This window comes from Hipposideros armiger, unplaced genomic scaffold, assembly GCF_001890085.2.
Source record: "Hipposideros armiger isolate ML-2016 unplaced genomic scaffold, ASM189008v1 scaffold_467, whole genome shotgun sequence".
NCBI classification, from domain to species: domain Eukaryota; kingdom Metazoa; phylum Chordata; class Mammalia; order Chiroptera; family Hipposideridae; genus Hipposideros; species Hipposideros armiger.
In genome coordinates this window covers 935160-954156 of record NW_017731817.1, presented here as the reverse complement: position 1 = coordinate 954156, position 18997 = coordinate 935160, and the positions used below count along the sequence as shown (strand labels likewise).

The 18997-nt window shown below is 38.5% G+C and overlaps 1 protein-coding gene and 1 long non-coding RNA gene across 2 annotated transcripts in view; both read right to left on the bottom strand.

Annotated features, from left to right (window-relative positions):
- The window catches only part of UBL3 (ubiquitin like 3), a 63561-nt gene extending 45436 nt beyond the window's left edge, over positions 1-18125 (bottom strand). Inside the window, exon 1 of the mRNA XM_019666353.1 lies at positions 17111-18125. Within this exon, the coding sequence (XP_019521898.1) occupies positions 17111-17137 (27 nt within the window). The 5' untranslated portion in view covers positions 17138-18125. The remainder of the gene's footprint in view (positions 1-17110) is intronic.
- Positions 12982-17100, bottom strand: LOC109395398 (uncharacterized). The gene is made up of 2 exons (XR_002126647.1): positions 15005-17100; positions 12982-13183 (listed from the first exon to the last, which is right to left on the bottom strand). It is a non-coding gene; the product is annotated as an uncharacterized LOC109395398 (long non-coding RNA).
- Positions 18126-18997: the final 872 nt, after the last annotated feature.

Genomic DNA, 18997 nt, shown 5'->3' with positions numbered 1-18997 from the left:
CACACACACACACACACACACACACACACACACACAAACACACACACACATATCACACACAGAAAAAGTCTAGCAGGTAAGAGAGCAAAACATTAACAGCATTTACAGTAACAGAATTTTATAAATGGTATTACTTGTTTTAAAACGGTTTCTATTTTACAAGTTTTACAATAATCCTATTGTTTTTCTAATCAGTTACACAATCCAAATCAAACACTGAAAAACAAAACAATAAAGTTTAGATTTTTAAATACAAATACAAAAAATAAATAGACCATGGTCAAGAAAGGGCAAAATAAGACACGCCAGATAAATGCTTCCCATTAGAATGCACTGGTCAAGTACACTGAGAGTGCACAGAAAGGATGAATGTCATTCAGCTTACTATGGACGATAAGTCACATTTCATTCATTGCTGAATGGCAATTACACACATACATGATAATGCATAATTATGATTACTCTTCCTGGTTTACTCTTTAAAATATCAGATGCTAAGATTAGCAAAGCAAAGGTGGTCAATGAGAAAAGTTACTTTTTAGCAAAAATGTATAATATATGACTACATATGTGACTATGTTTTCACAGAGCGGAAGTGAGTCCTTCTGCTCTTGCCTGTGTGCTATCTGATGTACCTACTATGGGACTTCTCCTTTCTGCTCTTGTGATTATCTTTAGTGTAGTTCTCAGTAACTATAACTTACACAGTGGTCCAAGTCACTGGGAAACCAAAAAAAAAAAAAAAAAGGTTTTACAATGTCAGGGCAGACTGCTCTCCCTTTTGTCCGACTGTGATGGGATGGCCACCTGAACTCATCCAGGAAGACTTCAGCTGTGTATCTAGTGATTCTAATTAAGAAATGAGATTTCAGAAATGACTCATGTGTTGGCACAATTTGAAAATAAAAAATATAATAATGAGCTTACATCTGTATTATACACAACCTAAGAGTGAACCCGTCTCTACTTCAGAATAAGGATACTTAGGGGAACAGTTCTCTCAGCTTTTTAAAATTTTTCTTGGCTGCCTGTGCTAAGTCCCAAAGGACTATGGTAGACAGTACTCTGGGAAATGAAAGAGCTGTTTGCTGCTTCGTGTGCCAGCTGGGAGTCTCACAACATCTCCTGAGAGGCAAGATGTCCCAATTTTTTAGTAAAACTGTCTTTCTCTAGGGATGGAGAATTTAACAAGACACGACATCTCTAAGTAAGCCCTTCATCAAAGCATGAACTGAATGGTTACTACCGAACCAACAACCCTACTATTAGGTAACAGAAAAAAGTCACTTGTGCAGGATTTTTAAAAGCTCAATTTCAGAGCAAAAAGCAAGTACTATCAATGCTTGTCCAGGTTATATGCAATAGCAAAGCAAAATATTTTGACAAATAGAAAGGGTTGAAAAAAGTTAGACACAAAAACTGAAAAACAGTAATGACTTCAAAAAAAAGTGGACGTATTTAATCCCTCTATGCTTAGCACTTCCATATGGAAGAAAACTGCAAATTATAACAAAAACACTGTTTTGACCACATTTGCCTTCATCAGATTACACGAGATGGACTTTAACCACCTTATTATTCTTCACCTCTCTGCGATATCTGCTGTGCCCACCACTACTCCTCCTTGGGTTTCTCCTTGAATGGCTTTCATGATAATCATCTTTCCTTTTTAATTTTCCTATAACTTTGTTCCTTTTCTTACTTTTTAAATTCTATGACCTCTAAATAGAGGCACTGTATTTTTAGGATGTGCTCCCTTTCTTGGTGAATTCATGTAATCTCAAATTGGTGTTATTTTTTCTTCAACTGAATGCCCACATTAATTTACATTTTTAGCCCTCTTGTCTTTCCTGAGGGCTAATTTCACATTCTCACTGGGGTTAAAGAGAGGTCAAAGATGACTCCCAGGTTCTTAGACTATTTGCTTTTTTAGAAGAGAATTCCATAAACTTGATTACATCTTTGTATGTCATGCAGACTAAGATCTGAAAAGTTCAAGAAAGGCTGATGACAATATACACAATGATAGTAGCAAAAAAATTGGTGCTGAGATTGAGAGAACAAAAAAAATTTACAAAATAAAACCACAAGCATAGCAATCTGGGACCATTTGGAACTATACTGTACAATATAGTAGCCATTAGCCACATGTAGCTATTTACATTTAAATTCATTGACATGAACATTTAAATTCATTGACATGAAATAAAAAGTCAGTTACTCAGTCACACTAGCCACTTGGTAAATGCTCAGTAGCCACAGGTGCCTTATTGGACAACACAGGTAAAGAACATTCTGGTCACTACAGAAAGTGACTGGACTAAGCTGCAGTGTGGATCCAACCTTCACTGAGTAGGCTCTATGCATAGGCAGTGTGCTAGGCACAGGGGTAGAGAAAGGTAAGTGAGATAAGGCCTCTCTCTGACCTCAAAGAGCACATATCTGTCTAGTGGAGAAAACAGATAAAAACACTTACAAGTGATAGAGTACAGGCAATGACATGTATGCATACAAGACAGGAATTGGTTAATGAACCCAGCTCTGAATTCCAGACCAATTGGGATTCCAATCCTTTCCCCCACCTTTTCTGTGGAGTTGGCCTTGCTCACCTGGTGTTACTATGGTGCGGCAAGTAATGCTGAGACTCCCACTACCTAGGCTCTCTGGGCTGTCACAGCAGAGATGCTGAGGCCTAAACAGGATTTAGCAAGCACTGTCCCCGGGCTGTGTCCCTCTGGACTTGAGTTACACTGCCGGCAGCCACTGAAGGAAAAGCTGTCTTGCCACTCTGGCTATTTTCCCTTGATCCCTCCGAGGAGACAGCTTTGGTCTGGAGCTCCCAGTATGTGCTATAATTCGAGTGACTAGGGGACTGACAAAGTTATAAGGCATTACCAAGGAATTAATGGTACAATTGAAACAAGTCTAAGGTGCCAATGGAGCAAGAAGGGAGAGGAAAGGCTCATGCTAAGCAGAGAGGGGAGGCTAAGCAGGATGAGAGAGAAGCATGCAAGTTAATGGAAAGATCTGTGGGCAAGCAGAGGATTTCTTACAACTCAGACACAGGGGACTTACAAGGGGGCAACTGCGGAAGATGAGGCTGGATGGCAGCCCAACTGCTGAGCCTTAAACGGCATGGCCTGGACTGGCCTGTGAGTGAAAGCCAGCCTTTACTTAGTAGAACAGTCAAATGAGGAGGTCTGTGTTTTCAAAAGACAAACCTAGGGAAAGGGTGAAAGGCAGGCAGTAGTGGACAAATAAAGGGGAACGACAGCTGGATGAAGACACGGTTAAAGGCAGTGAGATACAGAAGAGGAAACTGGCTCTAGATATTGACAGAATCTTTCTGGCACGCCAGAATCCAATGAATGTTTGTTGCACAAATTACTGAGAAAGATAATGATCACTTAGGGCACAGAGAAGGGCAGAAACAAAAACTATGAGAAACACAAAAATTTAACGGAAGGACTAGCAGAACAAACAGTGAAAGAAACTGAAAAGGAACCAAGAAATCAAATGATTTCCTCTGCCTGGAATGGGATTCCCCAAGATATCTGGATGGCTTGATGGCTTGCCACCTCGCGCCACCCCCCCACCCCCCCAGTCTCCTTCAGACCTTTGCACAAATGTAAACATCTTAGTGAGCTCTTCCCTGATCATACTACTTAAACTTGAACAACGCAGGCATACTCTCTCTTAGCACTCTCCAAACCTTTCCTGCTTTATTTTCCTCTGGAGCACTTACCAACATCTAACATATTATGCATTTTACTTATGTACTTTGTTTAGCTCCATTAAGGGAGGGATTTTGTCTGTTTCATTGACCACTGAACCCAGAGCCTAAAAATCTGCCTGGCATACAGCTTGTGTTCAACAAATACCTGTTGATTTGACTGAATAATGCAAAGAAATAAAAAGAGCAGGATTATTACATGTAGACTAATAAGTTGGATATAAAATTATATCTAACATGGAAGTTCTGATTATTTTGAATGCTAAAATTAAAGATCTGTATAACTAAACAGTCCTTTAAGTATAAAAGACTCAAAAAGTTTTCTCCAAATATTCACTGTATATGTAACAATATATTCAAATACATGTAATTAATTATAAGTCTATAGTCACAAAGTAATAACAGAATTTTATAGCTTGAAAAACCATTCCCTATACTTGATAGCCACACCACAAATCCACCACTTCAAGCACTAATACTATCTCTACTTCCATTACAAATTTCTAATTTCTTTTCTGACAATTTGGCTATTATAAAATGTTAAGTAAAGGCAAGGAGCTAAAGTTGAAATACCAGAATATTAGTATAATCACAGCCATTAGCTTTAAGCTATAGTGAAAAGGATATCACATAAGGAAAGTAAAGAACGGCCAAAAAGTTAGCGAAGTAAAACAATCCAAGAACATAACACAAAAAAGCAGGCTTCAGGAAAATTACCAAAGATGATCAAGCTTCACTTTCCTCGTTAATCAAACGCAGCTAACACCAGCTCACTAAATGTGTTTCAGTACTAAGCTTGGCACAGAGCCTATCACAGTCATCCACTCCTTTAACCCACAAATATTTATGAAGAACCTTCCATACAAAAGGCAAAATACTAGGTAGGGGCTCTAGTGGCAGAAGAAAGATACATACCTACACTCAGAATCTATGGCCCTCTGAGAAAGACACAAAGGAAGTACAAAGTGGGGCAAGTGCTATGGAGGAAGCCAACAGGGTCCTGAGACAGAACCCACGGGAGTGAGGGAATTTAGCATTAGATGTGGTCAGGAAAGGTGTTTCTTAGGACAGCACACTAAGAAGGCATTACCCACATACAGAGAGTACAGAAGGATCCTGATAAGCGTTTTAGGCAAAAGGACCAATAACATGCAAAAGCTCAGCCCAGCCGTGTGAAGAGCCTGTGGCTTGTCTGAGGAACTGAGAGGAAGCCAGCATAGCGGAAGCAGGGCAAGCCAGTGACAGGCGATCATAGAAACAGGCAGGCGCCAGATGATGCAGGGCTCTGCGGGGCCATGGTCAGCATTGTGATCTTATTCCATGGTACTTACTCAATGGAAGCCTGCTGAGTTTCCTGTTTTTCAGGGGGGAAAATAACCCAATTTATGTCTCATACAGATCACTCAAGCTATTTTTGGAAAATGTATTACAGGGGAATATGAATGGAAGTAGAAGAATTGGTTCCAAGACTAATGTAGTAGTCCAGAAGAGAGATGCTGCTTGCAATAGGGTGTTAGCATGGAATGAAGAGAAGCTGATGAGTTCCAGATATATTTTGACATGGATTGGATTGGGGGGATGAGGGAAAGGAGGAATCAAGCATGACTCCTAGATGTCTGACTTAAAACAACTGCTTAGCTGATGATGCCAAGGTAAGTAAAACAGTTACATAAGTATTTAATTAATTTTAGCTACACAAAAAGAAAGGGCAATCAGGTCAAGCTGTGAGGGAATAGCAATATCAGACCAATTTCCCACTGAAATGAACTATAAAAGTGAGATTTTTAAAAAAAAAGCTAACAAAGGGGAAAAAAACCCCAGCTATTTGAAGGCACAGAGAGACCAAGAGCCCATCGAGAATGGAAACACACTGAGAAGAACCCCACTTTTCCCTTGGAGGTATCTGCCAATTACCAGTATAGGGCACAGAGGCCAAGCAGAGAGTAGCAACATCCTGGCCCTTGTTATCAGTCTCACTGGGCTGGGAAGACAAAAATTGGAATTCTATACTATCAAAGTAGCCAGGAATGAGAGCTCCCAAATAAAAAGGAACCTCAAAGAATGAGCCCAAAGTTTTGCTCAATTTTGCCCTCCCAGAATGTGCTGAATCATAAACAACAGGGACTGAAATGCAGGAAAACCCAGCAAGAAGCTGTTGCAAAGAGGCTAAAAAAAGCTAAGCAGAGCTCTCACCAGTTTCACAATACTTTGAGTTCAGGGCTTGCCAAGGTATACACATCTTGGTAAATACTCCAAGCTTTCAAGTGAAACTTTAGAAGCTATGCATTAGAAGTGAGGTTATTTGAATTTCTTGAGTGCCCTGAATTCAGCATCCTGTTAAATCAATCACTAATGAATCAAAGTGATCAATGTTTTTCTAACTGCCTGCCAGAGAATCCTATTTGGAGAAAGGTAACATCATTCTGATCCTCTATAGTTTTTCATCACAATATTAATAAAACATTACCAGGTGTTCTAGGAAAAAAGATCAAATGATTAAAAACCAGACAACGGAAATAGGCTCATGGGTGATTTAGGTATTGATGTCATCAGACAGAAACATTACAATAATGATTAATATAATTAAGAAAATAGATGAGAACATTGTGAGGTTGAATCTGTGTCAATTTTAGGACTGAAAAGACAAAACAAAAAAATTAATAACTCAATAATTCAAATAACTGGATATTGAACAGAGAAGACAAGATAAGTGAACTTGAAGACAGATCAGTGAAAAATACCCAAACTGATACACGGAGGGGAGGAAATGGATACTGTGAAATGACCTAACATACAAGGTGTGATCGAAAAATACAGTAAATGTTTAAATTAAAAAAAAAAAATTCTATAGTAAAAGACACATTGCCATTAATACTCCTCAAAATACTCCCCCTCTCTTCGAACATACTTATCCCATCGTTCTTCCACTTTCATGAGTGTCTTTAGTTGCGCTGTTGTGGCTGTCTCGATGTCCTGAATCAATTCAAAACATTTACCTTTCACAGTCATTTTGACTTTGAGGAAGAGGCAGAAGTCACATGGTGCCAGATCCAGTGAATAAGGTGGCTGAGGACACACCATAACATTTTTATTTGACAGAAAACGCCACATACCAGAAACAATGTGTGACAGGGAGCTTTTCTGTTGTAATAAAAAAATTACAGTGAATGCTGCTGCCAAGTGTCATCCAATGGAAGGCAGGGATCTTCAATATGGGAAGTGGCGTGTCGAACCTTAATAACAGTGTGTGACAAGTTTCAACTTGTTCAGTGCAGTCAGTCGGGTGTGAGCTACAGTTGAGAGGTGTTTTAAAGTGTGCCATACATCATCTTCCATCATGACAACACTCCGTGTCACACGTTTTTTCTGGTATATGGCAATTTCTGTCAAATAAAAACATTACGGTGTGTCCTCATCCACCATATTCACCAGACCTGGCACTATGCAACTTCTGACTCTTTCTCAAAGTCAAAATTATTCAGGACATCGAGGCAGTCACGACAGCGCAACTAAAGACATTCACAAAAGAGGACTTCTAGAACGGCTTCAAAAAGTGGCAAGAATGATCATAAGTGTATTCGAAGTGAGGGGGAGTATTTTGAGGGGAATTAATGGCAATGTGTCTTTTACTGTAATTTTTTAAATTTAAACATTCACTGTATTGTTTGATCGCGCATGGTACATGTAACTGTAGTCGTCCCAGAAGGAGAGACTTGGATAGAAACAATATTTAAAGAATACCAGCTAAAAAGATTCCCAAAGTGACAAAAGATAGCAAACCACTGACTCAAGACACTACAAACTCCATGAAGAATTACAATAAAAGCCACACAAAAGCACACAATACAGTCATGCACTGCTTAACCACAGGATAGGTTCTGAGAAATGTGTTACTAGGTGACTTCATGGTTGTGTGAACATCATAAAGGCACTTCAACAACCCAGATGGAATAGCCTACTACACATCTAGACTATATGGTGTATCCTACTGCTCCTAGGCCACAAGCTTGTACAGCACATTACTGTACAAAATTAACATGAGATTAAATCAAGCACAAGAGAAAATGGTACAATCAAGAGACACTGTACAACAATTGTAAATTTATTTGCAGTCACTAACTTAGCCTCGAAATGCATAAGGCAAAATTTCAGTGAACTAAAAGAACACATAGACAAATCCTCACCCAGTTGGAGATTTTAGCACACTTTCAATTGAGTGATTAGAAAAGATAAGCAAGTCAGTAGTAAGACAGTGGCTTTGAACAGGATTACTAACTTGGCTTAAATGATATTAAGCACACCATACTCAATTTTCTAAAATTGACTATAAAGCAAGTGTCAACAAATTACCCACAATTGAAATCACAGAAAGAATGATCTTAGACCACAGTAGTATTAAATTGGATATCAATAAGAAAAATATAGTGAGGAAATCCACAAATGCTTAGGTATTATAAAATATATTTCTAAATAACCCATGGATCAAAGAAGAAACCACAATGGAATTAAAAAAAATTTTGCACTGAGTGATAAAAATATGGTCTATCAGACTTGTGAGATCCAGCTGAAGTTGCATTTATAGGGAAATTTCAGACTTAAATGCATACACTAAAAGAAGAAGACTGATCATTAATGATTTAAGTATTCATCTCAAGAAACTTGAAAAGAACAGCAAACTTTAAAAATAGAAGGAAAGAATTAAAAGTAAAAGCAGAACCCAACAGAAAATTAAAAAAAAAAATTTAAATCTGAAAGTTGGCTCTTTGAAAACTGATTGAGATAAAGAGGAAGAACAAATAACCAACAATCAGATTTTTAAAAGCAGATATTGTTATTGATACTATAACAGCAAACAAATAATAAAAGGATTTTGTGAAAAATTTTAAGCAAAAGTGAAAACTTTACATCAAATGGACAAATCCCTTGAAGTCAAAACTGACAATTAAGTAATAGAAAATGTGAATAGTCCTGTATGTATTGAAGAAACAGAATCAATAATTCCCCCAAGAAAACTCTAGATGGCTTCACCAGCAAATTCTTCCAAAAACACTTATAGATAAAATAAAAATCGATCTTCACAAACTCTTCCAGAGAATAAACAGCACTTCCCAGCTTATTTTATGAAGTCAGCATAACCTTGATGTTTAAATCTGTCAAAGGCTTTACAAGAAATCAAATTTACTAGTCAATCTCATTCATGGACAAAAATGCAAACATTGTAAATGAAATATAATCTAGCAAATAAGAGGATAATGCATAATGAAAAGTGAGGTTTATCCACAAATTCAACGATACTTTAAAATTGGTAAATATGTATCTCCTCCACCCCCCAAATTTTTAAAACATATCCAACACCCAGCAACTACATACTCCTAAGACTTTTACCCTAAGAAAATAATCAGACAAGGCACAGAGATATGTTTTTAAATGTGTATTATCTCATTGTTTGTAATAGCTTTTAATTGCCCATGAATATGGAATTAACTAAACAACTTATGTACATCTATCAGAATCAGTTCAACATCATAATATGGTTCTATACTTATTGTATGGGTAGCTGTTCATGACATATGACTAAATGAAAAAAGCAGGGATATTTCTAAGGCAAAACCACCAATTTTACATGAAAGTACAGAAAATTAAACATATATCATGAGAGAACATTTTATCGAGAAAATGAATTACTGTCTGAATTTAAGTTCACAAACAGAAGATATAATGCCTAACTTGGACAATTTTCTTCAGAGGAAAAAACATTTCCTTCTCTAACTCTAGCCATAGAAAATTGCCTAGTATGTATTTTATTTAGACCATAAAAAAAAGCTACTAGATTTAATCAATAGAGAATCTGCATCAGGCATAAGCAGTTATATTACGAGGACAAAAACTACCCTGAAAGCACTAACTCTGTTACAAATCAATCTGTGCTACATATATACAGCAAAAATATTGGGTTGTCGGAAAAGTCATGACGTATTTTTTCTGGTTTTCGTTGCAAAAATGCGTCATGACTTTTCCGACAACCCAACAGTTTCTGCGTTCCAAGTGGTCAAGTTTATAGGAAAAAGTTCTTTGTAAATCAAAGATATATATACAAGAGAACTCAGTTCCAAGGACCTTACAGAAAACTCCCTTTAACTTTAGCAATTAATAAGACAATCCACCTTCATTACAGCATTCCAACCCAGAGGTTACATAGTATTTTGCAGACACTTAAATGGGTTGTCATCTCCATTGTGTTAGCTCAGACCCACAGCAGTGATAGCAAGGAGCAAGGTCCTGGGAGAGAGGAAATATGCCTCAAGGGTCTGGCAAGTTTACTCAGGTATGGTGGGTGTCGGGTGAGGGCTTAGTGTGTCCATCAGGATCGCCATCAGGCCCCATTCCTCTCTTAGCACTACTTTTTACTAGCTACAGGACCTCACACAAGCTCCTTACTATCTCTGAACTTAGGCTGAGAAAGTAAAAATCAGCTCTGCTAATAATCACATGTGATATCTCTAAAAGACAAAGACAGACCAACAGGTATCAAAATTTCTCCCATGGCCTTGTTACAGCTCCAAAATGACTAAAGGGACCTGTCAGGTCCCTTCATTTCTCCTGCCTCCTAAACAAAGATAGCTGAGACATCCAATTGCTGAGCCCCTCCCACTTCATGTGTGACAGCATTCCATCCAGAATTAGCCTCCACTCTCTGTTAGAATCATCCCACACAGTCCAAAGGCTACCAGAACTTCTCCATTCCCAGGTTCCATGCTGCAGCAAGTCAGTAAACTTAACTTGTTTACTAAATGTGTGTTCCTGATGGTCTTCACCTGGTGGGCAGTAGCACTTTATCTATATACCAACTACATTTATCCAGGGTCACCAAGAGGAAAAGATGAAATGTTACCATGTAAAATGCCAAGCATCTGCCTGGCAAATACAAGTACACAACAAATATTAGCTTGTTTCCCCTATGAGTTCAAAATAAGGCTACACATGTAATTTTATTTATTTAATCATCTACGTAGTTCTTCACTATCAAGAATCTACCTCTTGCAGACAGAACATGGCTAAGAGCCAGAAAATAAGCCCCTCAAGTACACAGAACTCTAAGTAACCAAAACAGACATGATCAAGTCGGTGAAACAGTCATGCACTTTATTTAGCATAGGGTGACTCCTGAAAATCCTACTCTCACACCATTTGCTCATTTTTATTCTAATAAACTTTGAAAATCTGGTTTCCACACCCAGAGCAAATTAGAATAAGCAACTGTAAATAGTTACAGGTAGATAAGTAGGCATACTGACCAAAAAAATATATAATTGCTCAACAAGGCAGAGACAGAAAAACTATAATTTGATCAAACACAGGAACTTAAAATGCTCATAAATCTTAACTTGTCTTGTGCAATGGCTTCTAAATGTTTTTGACTGAACATCCAACTATAAAATACTTGAGCATATACCTCAAATATATGTATTTTTATAAATCATATATTTGATGTATATTATAAAACATACTAAAACAAATTTAAGATTAAAATAGTTTTAATTTTAACTATTAACGATTAACTTTAAAATATTAATTGGTTTTAATCTTGCAATTGCTAAAAAGTACTATTACTATTACCATATTTAAGCAAGAAGTTATTGAATATGCCTCTTTATTTTTTAAAATCTTGGTTTCCCCATTTGTGAAGTTCAGTGTATTTTGTCACTTGGATTTAAGAGCTGTCATAAGTCGTAATGGAAAAACTTGGCTCACAATGATGCAGATCCATATAGGAGAATATGTCACTCACTGGTTTGCTAAATCATATCACATTTCTATTCTATCAACAAATGTGCACCAGTTTTTGTTAAAAGTCAGTTCCTGATGTCCATGTTATTAAAATGTTAGTATTCCTGATGTCAGTCAGATATTTTTGCAAACTAAGTAAAATGTGTTGCTTTTTATGTTTCCAAAAAATGGGTAAGACGTCCACTGAATGAAATTCTTCGTAAGAAAGATTTTTCAACATACTGGTAATATCTAAGCATGTTTTCAAAATATTCTCTCCATAACATTAGTTCCTTCTAAAAAGCTGGCACTTTCTCACTTACTGGTTAAAATGTTGATTTCACCCTAAAAGAGACAACTTAGTCTTTGTTTTCTCAAAAACACCTGCTAGGCACCATATTATTGATAGCTTCTTGTCATTGTGGGAAAAATCAGCATCTGGAACATTCATTCATCTTTTGTAAAATAAAAATGTGTAATTCAGCTTTGAGTTCTTCAGCTTTTAAATACCTTCACAGTGAACCTCTAATCCCTGTTTAAATACAAAGTATCATAAATTCTTTTAAAAGGCATTTTAAAAAGTAACTATATCATATACTCTAACAGAAAAACTGCAAAAATTTGGAGAAACTCATGGTGCTGCTGTTGGCCTCTACATTACAGAATTCCCACACCTTCCCTCAGCTAAACACACTCATGGTAACCACCTGGATAGATAAGGACCTAGGAAAGCCTCAGAGCCAACCCATACATGATAAAAGTTTAATTCTTACTCCTTTTTGGAGCACAAATTAAACAGACAGACGTTCTAATATTTCTATTCTCACATCTCGGTTGACATTCTTCATACTTTGTAAATTACTGATCTAGTGAAGAGGGTAGCTACTACATTAGGTGCTGAGGGAATGGCTGCTGTAGCTTATAGAATGACACTTCCTTACATAGAGGAGTATTCAATGAATGCTCATTGAACTGAAATAATGATATTCAAATGATGGCTCCAAGTCACCAAAAAGAAGTTAAATTAAGCATAGCATATTACGATTAACAGGACAGTAATTCAAAATTGGTAGACTGGGATATTTTCAAAAACTTTCATTTATGCAGAAAATTTACAGATTCAGAATGACTTATTACCCAGAGATTCGTTACCATGAATTCTAGTCACTTTCATTTTTTTCCGCAGAATGAGGGAATTTTTAAAGAGCATATTTAAGAAATGTATACTTCAGTCTCCTAAAATATATTTATTTTTCCATATTATGAAAACCAGTAGAACATCATGGATAAAGTAGTACTTTATCCATTCATTTGAATAACTTCATCTTAATACTATAATCATATTTTTATATTCAAAGTAGTAATAAAGCCGACATCACAGACTTCATATTTAACACCATTAGTAGTAGTGTGGAACAATATTTACTATTTCCATAAGTAACGAAGACAGTGATGCTTTAAGAGTCAAGAAAATCACTCAACAGTTTTTAAACATCTATTCTGTTTTAGAAAGCACGACATAATAAAAACACATACATATCCATACAGCTTTGACATTGTATAAGTAGAATCTCAAATGATGACAGAAAATGGTGCACAGGAGGAAAGGTCACTGTGAGCTGGAATGAACTAAAAACGGTTGTTGTCCCAGGAGAGGAACATGAGCTGCAGAAGGATTCAGAGCTAGAAAGGAAAAGGCATTCAAAGCTGAGGGAAATAATAAAAATGTCTAATTCAGAACACCACATAGAGAAACTTTCCATTAGGGATATATAATTTATTAAACTGCTCAAGTCACACACATATATGGAAGTGGTACTTATCTACCCTTTAGTTTCATAAAACCTCCCAACTTATACTTGGAATAAGAGCTCTAGTAAGAGAAAGAAAAATGAAAAGGAGCTGTAAATAAAGAGAAAATTGGGGACACTGAATCTTAATATATTCTTTTTACAAAGTTAACAATTTTGTATTCTCTAGACCTTTATCTAGCATGCCATTTTCCCTAGTATACTCTACACCTGTCATTTTACTTTAATTTGGAAAAATGATCAAAGTTCACTTTGAAAGGAAATTCATTTTAGTAATTTCCTGTCCACCAGAGGGCTCCAATATCTCTTCCACAAGAGACATAACATAATAAAAATATACATTAAGCACCGAAAAAACTCAAATCTCATTTAACCCCAGACTAACAATTGTTACATCTGCTACAATTTCTACATTAATAGTTTAAAAAGATACAGGGCTTTTAACTGTTTAATCATTTAAAATGTTTCAAATACCAAAATTGTTTTGCCATCATTCTCACACTGATTGTTTCTCTCTTAGGTATGGTTTTCAATTTTAAAGATATCATGAAGTACAATTTTAGTCCAAAACTCTAAATAGCAACTCAAATGTTTTAGATAATACTTTTATAAATACAATTTATTTCTTAATAACTTTCCCAATCCATAAAATAAAATTAACACCCTATCTACACAGGCTTTGGCCTTTTTACTACTAGAAAGTGTAAATATTATCTTTCAGAAAACCCAGTCATTAATACAATTCACGCTACAATTATATTGCCCCATCATGACCTACGATATGGGCTGAGAAAAGAAATAAAGGAAATGGATCATTTAAATACAATGTATTATAATGATATTCTGCTCAGAAATTTTCAGATTTTTATCACAAGTAAGTTATGACACTGGAATAGTAAATCTCCTAGTTAAACTCAATCAATTTTAGCAAAAAAAGGAAAATATTTTATGTAAATACATTTATATTATTCATAGGACATATTTATAGAATGTTAATTGGACAAGTGCCAACTGCAAAGTATTTTTTTTAAATGAGTATAGTAAATCCATTCACTAGGGGTGCCACTCCCCCTCTGAAAAGATCGACTTGCTAAATTTGGGTTTTAAAAAAATAGGCTATGGTAAACACAAAAATTGAATGTGTAAAATAAATTTTAAATGTGTTATATTTACAAAACAAAAAGACGTTAAAAAATCGACTTCAAAGTGAGTCACAATCATTACCATAAGAAGATTTACCAAAAACATGGATTTAGTAATTACGGTAGCTCAAGAATTACGGTAGCTCAAGAATAAATTATCTCTAATGAAAATATGACGGGGGTTATAGCTTCACTGCCCCACCTCATCTCCCAAATAGGCTTTTCCTATACAACTGACAAGCATCATTAACAGGAAAAAGAATGCAACATTTGTTTCTAAACAGCACATACTAGCTGCCACCACTTAGAAACTTGAAAATTTTACTGCACCTAGCAAAAATGTATGTATCCATACTTGCAAGAGCACTATCCTCATCAATTTAGACTTAACGCTGCAAGGAAAATGCCAGATTGTAGAAAGAGGTGGGGGCAGGGAGGCTGAGGCTTTTCAAGATTAAGGGTGGTAAAACTGTTCTCACTTTAAGTCATGCATGTAAACGCAAATTGGTTGTCATTAGAGATATAGGAGTTTAACAATATAAAGCACTTACTGGACAACTTGTAACCAATATTCGTCATGTTACATTGCAAAAAGTTGAGACTTCTAGGAGCCTATCAAATGAAGGCACTTCTTAAGCAAAAACGTGATGGTAAGCAGCAGTAAATGAAGGTTTAAAAGGCTTTATTTAACATAGGAGGCAAAAATCTGAAGACCTCTAACAAGTTGAATAGCTAGAAAATGAGACATAAAAAATACTCAGAACAATCTCATCTGAGCTGTACCTTAGACACTCTGAAATAGCAACATCAGGGCATTATATGTTTATTACATAATACTGCTTTGCCCTTGCATATCACCTTTAATCAAGGGATCTCAAAGCACTGCAGAATCGTTAAGGCCTTAAAATACGGTCTAAAATAGAATTAGTAATATTTTATAATTGCAGCTATTAATAAAATCTTGCAACTACTTCCCGGTCCCCTGATCTGAACATTAGCTTCCAAACCTTCTCTGACTTGAAAACAGTATTCCCCAAAGCGTTTCAATTTGTGATTGATGCTACGCACATTCCAGCTTTTCTTCATCACTGGGCCTAGAGAAAGTACCGGTAATGGCATTATTTTAATGACATAAATCTATTTCATTCTAACTACGTGTTAGAATAAGCAGTGAACATATCTTGCAGCATGCAGGATGATATAAAATGGAGGCTTCATACAGAGCAAATTTTGCTGGAGGTGATGAGCCCAAGCACTTATCAAACGGAATATAACATTTTCCAACTCAGTCCTGAGACCTCTCCAGAAACTTCAAGAGAGGGGTACTGGAAACCATGGCCAGCTATCCTTAAGTGGGCAGGAGACCATTCTCCCGTGTGCACACCAGGAGGGAAGAGAAAGCTAAAAGGACAATGCATGAGTTTCAAGGCTCCGGAAGGAGAGTGTAAGGTTGCTGTGTGGCCACCCAGGAGACAGAACGTTGTGGTTCCTTTGCATTTAAATAGCACATTAAATGGGAAACCCAACAGAAGCAAAATGCCTTTAAACCAAGGTCAAAATCCTTCATTTAGTGTCATTTAATTTTTAAAATTATTTTAAAGCCTGTAAATGAGATTCGCTCCTACAGAAACATCTGACATTTTAAAATGCAATCAGCAAAGTTCAATCTGTTTTTTTGCTGAAACACAGGAAGCTCCAATGTTAATTCAATGTAAGTGAGCATAACTATTTTAACATTAATTCTTTCACAAGCAAGACGATTCGTCTTCTCGTTAATTGCACTGTTTGTCCCTAGGACTGCAAAGTGTAATTTCACACTCACACAAACCCACCTCCCAGCACTGTAAGCCTACCCGGTTACCACTGTCAGCCAACAACTCACAACACAACCTTACCCTTTATAAACAAAAAGAAAAGCGTCAATAAAGAGTACTTTTGGTTTCAAGTCTCAACATTGAAGGATCAAGGCTCAATAATGTTATCAGCTTTAAAAAGTCCAATGATGTAACACGTACCACCAATATTGGATACTAAAAGTCCTGGAATATTCATAAAAAGTACCAATACATGGTCAGCCTAGATATGTGAAAATTCCCAGACATCTTAATATTTCTGTTGCCATGCTAGTTGACTCAGACATTTCAAAAAGCTCACAGCAAATTCTCGTAGGGTTTTTCTTGAAGACGCATACCACCCTGTTCTTGCAAAGATCAAGTTTATACCTAGTGCATTAATGGTCGCGTCAGTGTCACAGGGCAAGATTCCCGTTTTCCTGTCTACGTCTGGGTCTAGCAGGGACATCCGTCCTCGGCTCTGCCCACTGTCACTGACGTTTTCCGAAGCTCTAAGATCCAAGTGGTCAGAGGCTTCTAGCAAAGAGGGAGAGATCTTATCCACTTCAAGCTTCCTTGCCACATTTTTCCGGCTTCTCCACTGTCTTTAATGATTTAAAAAACGCAACCGAAAAACAAAACCCGTACTAAAAGCAGTACTTTCTAAAAGGGGGAAACCAGCACCTCCAACTTCTCCAAATCTCCCAAAACCGTGGCTTTTCAAGTCCCCCGCAAACCTTCGCCCCGCGCCGGCATCCTTTATGATTAAATTAGATTGTAAACCACAATTAAATCAAAGGGTGTCGTAACTTATTCTTCACTCACCATATCCGCCGGGACACTACTGGACATCTTGCCGATATACACCAGATGTTCACGCAAAAAAAAAAAATACAACAAACAAAAAGGAGCAAAAGTCTTCAAGCCACACAGAAATCAGCGTTAACGATCTTGATTAGTTCGCGATGTGCTTTCCCAAAACTAAGTGATTTCCGAGCCAAAGTGCCGGCCCGGCCGAGGTTCTGTGCGGACAGGAGCGGTCCCCGGGAGCTGTGTGGCCGGGGCGGAGGGCACTCCGGGAGGGCAGCCCCGTCGTCGTCGTCGTCAGCAGCAGCAGCAGTAGCAGCCTCAGGACCCGCCGCGCCAGGTGGACCGAGCCGAGTGACACACGGGCATGGAGCGGTGGGAGGGGGTTAAATGCGCCTTCCTCCTTCGCCAGCCCGGCAGTGATTCACACCTGCTCCCGAGTCAAGTCCTCATTAAGCAGCAGGAGAATGCCCCGGCGTGGAAGTACATAGATAACTATGTAGCTACACATGGACGCGTGAGCGCTGACTGGCCGGCGCGGGGAAACGGCTCAGCTCGCGCTGCCGGGGCCGGGAGCCGGGCCGCCCGAAGCCGCGCTCAAGGGCATTTAACTCGTTGAGAGCCGAGGCCGAAGCCTGGGGCGCGCGCGGACGGCGCGGAGCTCGGGCCGGACGGGGACCCCACCGCCCCTGGGGCTCAGGCCGCGGGCGCCTCCGGGCCGCAGCGACTCTCGGGGCGCATCGTCTCCGGCTCGTCGGTGCTCCTCTCCTGCCTCCGCCTTCCCCTCCCCTCCCCGGCCTCGCAAGCTCCCCGCGACGCCGACTCCTGCCGGTCCCCGGAAGAGGCTGGTCCTCCCTCTCCTCAGCCCGGGAATGGCTTCCTCTCAGACCTCTGTCTCTCCTCCTCCTCCTCCACTTTTCAGCCCCAAACGCCGCAGCCGCCTCCTGTCATCGCCCCTCAAGCCAACATGGCGGCGGCGGCGGCAGCGGCAGCTGCCTTAGCGCGAGTCCGGGACTCGGGGAGCTCGCCCCCACCTTCACAGCCACCGCCCCCGCCCTGTCCTCCCCCGCTCGCGGGCACCATGTGCGTCACTACGGAGACCACCCTGGAGCATCACGGGAAGTGTAGTCTACTCGCTCTCCCCGGACTCCAAAGACACGCCCCTCGTAGCAACAGTTGCTAGGAAAGAAAAGCTCCTTTTCTACAAGCTGTAGCCCCAGGAGTTAGGTGTGATCAGGCAAATTATTTGGGGGAAATAACTCTGCACAAAGAAATTCTCTCATGCACAATATACTCACAGATTAAAATATAGTTTTCTTCCAAGCAGAATCATTCATTTTAATGACAGCACGCTCTCTACATCCTGCAACCTCAAACCATTTTCGATAGTGATTTCATCTAGGTCTCCTCTACATTACATCTGGAGGACCAGAAACAATCATTGATTTCCAATAAGGTCATACAAGTTCAAGAGGAACACAGATCTTATTAGGCAGGAGGAATGTTTGAACATGAGTTTCCTGAAGACCCAGACCATAAAGCTACATTCTAATTAATTAAAATTACCAAAAACTGTATTAGATACAATAGTGAATCGTGCCAAATCTACTTCAGGAAATAGCTACAACAAATTACATTGGGATTCCCCAGTTTACTGGGCCAGCCCCTAAATTCTTAGTTCATGCATGGGAAATAGATTCCTTCATAAAAAATAATGCATCACTTGGTGTGAAATGTTACTACTCATTCATTCAGCAAACAACTGTGCCAGGCACTGCTAGGCACCAGGAGTTTAAAATGAGTAATCCGGGCACTGTCTACACGGAACCCGCTATCTGGGAGCCTGTCATTCCCCACACCAATCTCCACTCTGGTTTGTCTCATCAGGATGGAAACTCACAGAAT